Here is a 9,084-nt window from a genome sequence, read left to right on the forward strand (position 1 = left end):
GCTCTCTGCTCTCCCACCGCCCCAAACCACACCGTGTCTGGGGCTTGTTGGCTGCTGTGGCTCATCCTCAGCGTTTATTCATCCATAATTCATCCGCACGAGCACAAAGCGGGGAAAACCGCTGTCTCTCTGCAGCCAGCCCTGCAGGTTAATGCTGGTATAATAAACTCCTTTTCTCCAGCTTGTTTTTCTCGGGGTGCTAAGCACAAAAACTCATCCACAAACCCACGTGAGCTGCAATTATTCAACCCTAACCCTGCGCATTAAATATTCCCCAAGCTGCGCTCCAGGAGGTCGGTCGCAGGCGGCCAGCAGGACACAGGGCTGCGGTGAACCATAGGAGCACTTTTGGCACGGGGACAACATCCCAGAATCTTGGAGAGGAAAACATGGATTGTGGCTGGGCTGGGCAATGCAAAGACCAATGAAGACGGGGGGGAAAAATTGCTGGATGCAAGAAAAAATCAAAGCGGCAGCTGAGTTTGCAAGGAGTCTGGGCACCAAAGGGGCTGTTGGGTGCGAGCGGGGCTGCAAATGAAGGTAAAGCTGTTGTTAGCAATTCCCTGGGGAAGTGATGAGGAGCTAGTGAGATGCTGTTGACAGGAATACTGTCTGCAGCATGGAGCAGTTAATGAAAAAAATGGTTCGTGTGATCCCAGGGAGAATGGGACGCTGGGGTGTCAGTGGGATTTTCCAGCCTGGCTTTCTAAAGAAATGAGGTGTTTGCAATTGTTTTGTGTTTTCCCAAAACAGAGGCAAACAGACAGAGGCTGCTTTTTGACTTTGAGCAACCTGCGCTAGTGGGAGGTGTCCCTGCCCATGGCAGGAGGGTGGAACTTGATGGTCTCTAAGGTCCCTTCCAGCCCAAACCATTCTGTGATTCTGTGATCCATTTGATCCTATGACCGTGCCTAGCACCAGCGTCGAGCTAAGGTCAGCCACCCATGGGTTCTTCTACCTCCGCAAGGATAAGTTCACATTATTCCTTAGACTTTGCTGATTTGAAGGACACCTTGTTATTTTTTTTTCTTTCGGGTGTTTTATGTAGCACTGAAAGGATGTGACCTACGAGGCTAAAGCGCTTCTATTGACCTTCCTTGTGGACCTCTAAGAGGATCCTGTTCTTCTCTGTCTCCTGGTGGGAGCTGGTCCTGCTTACGCCAGAGAAGTTGTAGAGATACTACCACACCTACCAGAAAACCAGAAAAACCCCACAAGTGTCTGTCCAGATCTTGTTTCCTAAAGACTCTTTGGACAGTGGTTTTAAGTGTCATTTAATGGCAGGAGCAAGGACTGAGGTCGTTCGGAAAAGCTTTCTCACAAGTGCTTTCCCATCCTTTGCTCCGCTTGAATCATCAGTTTCTCTCAGAATCTGCAAAATGTTCTTGCTTTTGGAAGTCCAGCCTTTCCGAAGCAGTTTCAGCTCCCTGCCTGAAGGAACTGTAGACAGTGATTCATCAGAGAGACAACACATCCCAAACAACTCGAAGGTCAACTGCTTCTTAAGGCAAAAATATTTTGCAGTGATTTATATCTTGGAAAATAGAGCTCTTACATGGCGAAAACAGGCAAATAATAGACTGAGAAAAATTTATTGTCATCAACACTCAGCGCCCTTCTCACGGAAGCATCACACGCTTTGCTTACTGTAACAAAATGTAAGTTTTATTCCCTTTTATTAGTAATGAATGTGGAATAGCCAGTTGAAGAGTTGGACTGATGGATCTTTCTCTTTTGACCAGTGTTTAATATTCTAACTACAGTCCAGATGTAACATTTACACTGAAAAATAGTTACAGATTCAGCCTCATACTCCAAAAATTTCTAGTACAAATACAGTTAGTACATTAAAAAAAAAAAAAAAAAAAAAAGAACAACAGAAAAATAACAATCCCAGAAACTTCATAACAGCACAGACTGGTTATGGCCTTGAGTTAAGTTCAAGTATTTCCCAGTGGAATGCAATGCAAGCAACAAGGTACTCTGGCTTTTCCAGGGGACATTCCTGGCCCTGAATGGTAAGAATAGAAACAGAAGTGTGGGCACTTTATCCAACCAAGTTTAGCGAGAGAGTCAACATTTTACAATTAGTTCAGCTACAAAGCTAAACCCGTCTTGTGTGTGAACAAAAACTACTAACCTGTAAAAAAAAAAAAAAAAAGTGTTAATTATCCTACTGGCATTCCTTCCGTGGCCGACGCTGCCTGTCGTCTAATTGAAATTCCTCGAGATGCCGGTTTCGTTTGTAATGGTTGTGATGGGGTTTTTTTGCTTGTGGTTATGCTTATTTTGCTGCTCTATCCTTTTCCTTCACAAACTGACACAATAAAAGAGAAAATTTTTATTCCTGCCCCAAAAGGAGTCACTCCTGCAGAGACATTAATGCATTTGTGGCAGTGACTCAGTGGAAAGACACAATATCCTGAAGGCTTGAGGCCAAGGATCGGAGGAGGAAGGGGGAAAGTGAGCAACTCAGTATATGAAATAATAATAATAACAATAATAATCCTTTATATTTCTAGGGCTGTCTGACTCATGCTGGCTTCTGTGTGCGGCTCAGATGGGAACTGAGAGAACTGGGGTCCGTCCTCCCCTGGGTCAGAGGAGTCAGCAGCGTCCTCCAGGCTGGCTGGGACCTTCCAGGCAACTTTGCATCTCTCCCAGGCAACCCACAACATCAGAGCGGTCCTGCTGAGAACGTGTCCTTGTGCTTCTGACCCTGTCAAAATGCTTGGAAAGGAAAATCAGCTCCCATTCGTAAAGAATTTTATGCAAGGAATTGTTTCAAGCCTGATAGATGAGAGGGGATGGCTGGAAGGACGGCTGAGAGAACATTTCCCTGTCTCCCTGCCCGATGAGGAGGTTTTATTGCTCGCCCAAGAGTCTACCCTGACTCTAGCACTTGTCAATATTGCAAATATTGACTCTCACTATGGAAAACAACGTGTGCGCGTTAAAAGTGATGGTGACACCAGCCGGGAGGAGGCTGCAAATCTGCTGTGGGACTGACAGGTCATTCCAGATCCCCTGGGTCTGCGGTGTGAAAATAAAAAAGCGGTTTGAAGGAGGGCAGGAAGATCCTGACTGTACAAGCACACATCTGAAGAGGGGAGCAATCCCCGTGCCTGCAGAAGATGGGGTTTTGGGGAAGACCAGGGTAGCAGATGAAGAGGAGCAGAGTGGGAAGGTGGCTTGAGGACCAGCACTGCCTGGGAACACGTGGACCAGCTGGTGGTGGTTCAAAGACACCAAGGAAAACCATAGAAAAGCAGCCCTTGGAGAAAGGTTGATGAGAACGGAGTTGTTTAGCTTAAACCAGGCTTAAGGAGGATGAAAAGAGTCTTCAAACACCCAAAAGCTTCTGCAGCCATGAAAGGTATGAGATGTTCTCCATGGCTGCTGAGGAGAGGAGATACCAGGGGTTCATGTTAGCCATTAGGGAAGCGTTTGATGGTGGGAAGTTGGGGAGAAGATCCCTGGTCCTTTCCAGCCCTGTTGCTCTAAGTATCATCTCCAAACCTGCAGCCATGGAGCCCAAGGATCTCCTCCCATCGGGCACTGACCAGCTGTATTGTTGGGGAAGGGGGTGCAGCCCTGCTGTATAAAATGGGTTTAATGATTCAGTCAGGTCCCTGGGATCAGGTTCTGGGGTTTCTGTCTTAAAATCCATCCTTCGCCTTTCCGCATGGTGAGGCCAGGATGGTTTCCTGAAGCAAGAACAAGGGAGGCACATGCCCATCCCTGCGGTTGGTGACTCGCTGGTGAATCTGCGGGTCCCCGGGAGCTGAGGGGCCAATCTGAGTCATCAGGAAATGCTCAAACCATGTCTAAGGGCTGAGGGAGGTGTCGCTGGTATGGGCAGGAGAAACCCAAAGTCTGGATTCCCGCACAGCGCAGCACCTTCCACCATTGCGTGGGGAGGACGAGTTTATCCGGGGCTGTGATATTGCTGCTCATCTCAAAGGAATCAGAAAAACCCCGGCGGCATCCAACCATTGCTCTCCTCTGAGTTTCCATCCTTGGGATCGTGACTTTAAATACACAGTTTCCCATGGGACACAGGGCTGGCGATAAACAAGAAATCACATTGATGTAGAGGACAAGCTGGTGCCCTGGACAGCTGTCATTACTAGGGGGCAAATTTCCACCCAGCAGCACCTCTGCTCTCCTCCCCAGCAACCCTGGGCTGTGGAACCTGCAGGAATTTCATCTTCATGGTAGCAGCAGCATCAGCAACCAGCCTCTCCAGCAGTGCCCGGGAGCAGAGCCCATTCCTGCACATGGGACAAGGAGCACAGTTGGATATGTTTGTCTCCTCACCACCATGGTGTGAACTTTCTGAGCCTTTAATTCAAAAATCACAGCAGAAAGGTCATCCCTTCGCACAACAGATGTGTGTTACTCCTGACCATTGCTGGTGGGTGGATGCACTGATTCTGGTTGTCCATTTTCAAGGGGAAGATCTCCAGCAACGAGAGCAGGCAACACTCCAGGCATTTCACCAGAACAGGAACAAGCCTGCAGGTGCTCCCCAGACTGTTCTGCAAAGCCATGGTGAATATTTACAGCTGGATACCTCGTGGGATGTTTCTTTATTTTCTTTTTAACCCTACTTTTTTGCTGCCAGCACTGTTCTCTGCTGGCATGGCACAGCTCAGCTGGGGTTCAGAGGAGCTGAAGGCCATACCCAAGTTCTCTGCTTGTTCCCCAGACTGGCCAAAGGGCCTGGCCACCTGGACAACAGGCATCCTCAAGGCTTTCAGGGACCAATCTCAAGGACATGAGAAAGATGCCCAGCAAGAAGTCACGTAGATCCAATGGATAAGAAATACTGGCACAGGGACCTGCATGTGGCTTTGGGTGGCTGGCACAGCCCCGAGAGAACAGCTTTGGGTTCTCCGTGGTGATGAATCAACCACTGGACTCTTGGGAGGTTGCAAGAGCATCTTGGGAACATCTCAAGGATCAGACCTGCTCTAAGGCATGGCAGAATGGGGCAGTGACTGGTTTCAGCCTCTAACACTTGGCATGAGATGCTCCCTGTGATCCCAGTGATGAGGTTTTCGTTCTATTTTGTGTTACTGGAGGGGTGCAAAGCCACAGCCCCGCAGCTGTGCATGAGACAAGGGATAAAACCACCCTGACAAAGCTCATCCTCAGCACTAGCAGGAGCCTTGAAGCTCAGCAGTTTGGTTTTAACACATCCCCAGACTCCTGGAGCTACGTGAAAACCCCCTAAACCCAAGCCCAGCTCAAAAAGCTCCCCATAAACTAGTGAAAAACTTCCTGCTACTGTCCTGGTCCTGTCCCCGCTGAAGCCAGATCTTCTGCTAAGCCCCCCAAGCATGTTTGTGAAACCTGCCAGTTCCCCAGGTGAGGCTGGAGGCTGGAAGCCCAGAAATGGCTCCAGGATGAGATGAGCTGCAGTCCTGGACCAGCTGGGTTTTCCCAGGGGAGGTGGAAGGCTGTCAAATTAGCAGAGGGTTGATATTCCGTTTATATATATCTCTCTATGTCTACAGTCACACACACATCTTCATCTGTGTCTGTATATATACGTACACGTACACACACGCACATCATATACACGCTATGCATAGATCTGCTGCCTGCCACAATTTATAAGGGTTTGATTAAACAGAAAAACAAATGTGCCAACACTGATCTTCCAATCTCTGTTAGTATTCCTCCAATAAAGAAGTCTAAACCCTTTACGATTTTGTTTTCCTGGTTGCATAAAGGCACTTTCTGATGATGTGAAGCAGCAGTTTGTTCAAAACTCCGGAACTGCAACGATTCCCATCACGTCTGTAGCGAGCACTACGCAAGCACCAGTACGACGCAATGTCACCGCTCGCTCCTGCTGCATAGTGTTTGGTCGTGTTTGCTTTTTGCTTCGACGCAGAGGAATAAAAGACAAAAACTTTCAGTGCTGTTCTGTGCTTTTAGGTCTCCCTGGGTAAGACAGCTGCTGTGTTTCTGCCCCATAACCTGACGTGGGTCCCAGCTGGTGGCTCGCAGCATCGAACGATGCCTGCTAGAGCATCTGAACAATTCAGGCAGGACATCGGCTCGTCGTGAAGGTTCATGCAATGTGTCAATTGTTTTCTTTGCTTATCAAGGTATCAGAAATTAATTTGGATTAAGGATATTTAGTAATTAAACACTGCCTGACCTACAGCACTCCAGCCTCGCCATTCAGGAGGAGAGCTGCTCGCTGCCAGCCTGACTTCAATCCTGAGCCACCAGCAGCTCCGCTTCCCATCACAGCGCGTGGTCCAGTCTCTGTTGGGGGCTCTGGTGGTGACCAAAGCGGTGGGAGATGTGGGGAGTTTGCTGTTGCTCGCTGGAGATTCCCAGCTGGAGAACGTGGTGGAAAGAGGGAAGAAATGTCTTTTGGTAACGCACTGGAAGACAGCCCTAAATTGGTCCAAAACTCCTTTTCTCTCTTGACTTCCATGTTAAAATTGCGCCTGTGCCCTGTGAAACAATACCAAAAACCAGAAGCAAACCAAAATAAAATCTCTCACTTACGCTGCCCTCTCTCCTTTTACACGAAACTATATCCATACAGACGTCTTTCCATCTTTACTGCTTGAGCTCCCTTTCTCCAAGGAGGACTTGGGTTTAGCACCTTGTTTCTCCTGGGCGGTGTTGGCCCTGTTCTGCTCTACCACCGTGCCACCCGAGGCGGGACTGCTGGTTCGAGAAGGTTGCGTGTTGGCCTGGGTGCTGCTGTAGCTCTGAAACGCTATGTCTAACTGCTCCTGGGCCACTCGCAAATGTTTGTGAAGGGTGGACAAGTCTGCCGGGAGGTTCTCATCCGGGCTGGTGCATTGCTGCTCCTGAGCAACGTTGGCCAAGTTCTGCTCATGAGCCATCAGGCTGTTGGGGATCTTGGTGGATTTCTCGGATTTCACTACCAGGTTGTACTCAGGAGGACAGGAGATGTTCTTTGGGTAGGCGTAGTTGTAGGGAGGTTGCCTAAAACTGTTGATTTTCCGGTTGCGAATGGCATCTCGGATGGTCCCAAAGCCCAGGTGAAACATCTCGCACATGTTCAGCAATAAGCACAGGCAGCTCACGACGTACATCACCAGGAGAAAGATGGTCTTCTCGGTTGGCCGGGACACAAAGCAGTCCACCGTGTGAGGGCAAGGGACTCTGTTGCAGACATAGTAGGCTTCCACCTCGAAACCGTAGAGCAAATACTGTCCTATCAAAAAGCAAACTTCAAATGAAGCTCTGGTGAGTAGCTGGAAGACGTAGATTTTCATCAGTCCTTCTTGCTGGATGCGCCTCCTCCCGTCATGCTTTTGTTGCTCTTTGCTCTTGGGCTTGGCTTTGGCTTTCTCGTTTTCTGCTGTGTCGTCAGAGATCATGGGGTCTTCTTCATCAGCCTCCATCGGGTCCTCCATGTTGCGCACCGCCTGCCAGTTCAACGCAAACTGCTTCTTCTTCTTCTTGAATCCTTTGAACTTCTTCTCCTCCTCCGCCGACCGGGCGATTCTGTGGATGGCGTAGCCCAGGTACATGACCGAAGGGGTGGATATCATGATGATCTGGAAGACCCAAAACCTGACGTGTGACAGCGGCGCGAAGGCATCGTAACAGACGTTGTCGCAGCCGGGCTGCTTAGTGTTACAGGTGAACTTGCTCTGCTCATCGGAGTAGATGGACTCTCCCCCCACCGCTGTCAAGACGATGCGGAAGACGATGAGTACGGTGAGCCAGACCTTCCCCACGAAGGTGGAGTGATTGTGAATCTCTTCTAGCAGGCGGGTTAGAAAGCTCCAGCTCATGTTGGTCATAAGGGCTACTCAGTTATAACCTGCAGGAAGAGAGAAAGAAAAAAACAAACGGCTGTAAATTAACATCTGGGGCTGCAGTCAGCGATGTGACTGGGACAGTGGCATACATTGGTCATTTTATCTCAAAGAGGAACCCTGCACTGCTGCAGCCCATCTCCCCAGGACCTGTGAAGGATCCACACCATGGGGCTGACAATGAGAGCACAGCATCGGGGAACGGGCTGCAGCCAGCGCAGGGATGTGCTGCACCATCGTCATCGGAGGCAGGGATAGCTGGTGGTACTAGACACACAAAGAATCACAGAATCACAGAATGGTTTGGGTTGGAAGGGAACTTAAAGCCCATCCAGTTCCACCCCCTGCCATGGGCAGGGACCCCTCCCACTAGCCCAGGTTGCCCAAAGCCTCATCCAGCCTGGCCTTGAACCCCTCCAGGGATGGGGCATCCACAGCTTCTCTGGGCAACCTGGGCCACTGCCTCACCACCCGCACAGCCAAAAACTTCCACACCTTCATAACACAGCAAGCCACAGCACCTACTAAATTCACTGTCACCCACTTTGTTGCCTGTTTCAAGATGTTGCTCAGCTGTAAGGGTTTGGGTGAGTGTAAAAGTCAACACAAGGCACCGTGGAAGCCACCTAGACCCAAAAAGTTGCTTAACTTGTGATCATCTCTTGCTTGCACACCATGGTCTGGAGTGCCTGAGCTGAAAACAGGAGTAGAGGATGCTGACCACATCACAGCGACTTGCCCTGCTGAAATGTCTTTCATGAGCAAACCCAGAAAAATGCAAAGAATCAGCACAAGAATGGGAATATTTATGTTTACAGGCTGACGGCCCTTTTAAGTTCCTTTTGAAAAAAAACCCAAAATAAAACAAAACAAATGTTTAATCAAATGCAGACTCTTTTAAAAATAAACCTTGAAAAGCTTTCAGAGAGAAAACCATGTATTTATTAGAAGACCTGGACAGCTGGGGAGGAAGAGCTTGTAATAACTATTTAGTGTTTACCTTCACTTGCCATGGGGCCTCAGCCCCAGCTCCGGGGTGACCCCAGGACTCACTGAAGGCAAGCAGTGATTTTACTGTTCAACTGGCAGCAACCCTGCCAGATACCTGGAGGTGAGAGCACCAGGGAAAGCACTCAGACCCAAAGAGCACCGTGGTGGGGAACAGCGAGGTTCTCACTCCAGAGCAGCAGAGGATGGGAGCATCCTTTCTGCTCCCCTGCATCCCTCCTCTGAATGAATCCATCCTCGGGCTCGCCAT

At 49.2% G+C, this 9,084-nt stretch overlaps 1 protein-coding gene across 2 annotated transcripts; it reads right to left on the reverse strand.

Moving 5' to 3' along the window:
• Positions 1 to 6,560: 6,560 nt before the first annotated feature.
• Positions 6,561 to 7,825, reverse strand: LOC104459676 (gap junction gamma-1 protein-like). Of its 2 annotated transcripts, XM_010082434.1 has the most exons (2): positions 6,734 to 7,825; positions 6,561 to 6,670 (listed from the first exon to the last, which is right to left on the reverse strand). In XM_010082434.1, exons 1-2 carry the CDS (start codon positions 7,809 to 7,811, stop codon positions 6,561 to 6,563), a joined length of 1,188 nt encoding a protein of 395 aa, XP_010080736.1. In that variant the 5' UTR covers positions 7,812 to 7,825. The 2 variants fall into 2 exon arrangements, with proteins under 2 accessions (XP_010080736.1, XP_010080729.1); XM_010082427.1 differs by having other exon boundaries at positions 6,561 to 7,825.
• Positions 7,826 to 9,084: the final 1,259 nt, after the last annotated feature.

This window comes from Pterocles gutturalis, unplaced genomic scaffold (assembly GCF_000699245.1).
Source record: "Pterocles gutturalis isolate BGI_N339 unplaced genomic scaffold, ASM69924v1 scaffold25581, whole genome shotgun sequence".
In the NCBI taxonomy this organism is placed as follows: Eukaryota; Metazoa; Chordata; class Aves; order Pterocliformes; family Pteroclidae; genus Pterocles; species Pterocles gutturalis.

What these genes read in the sequence shown, in the direction of transcription:
- LOC104459676 (XM_010082427.1), bottom strand. Translation starts at nt 7,811, where the DNA reads ATGACCAACATGAGCTGGAGCTTTCTAACCCGCCTGCTAGAAGAGATT.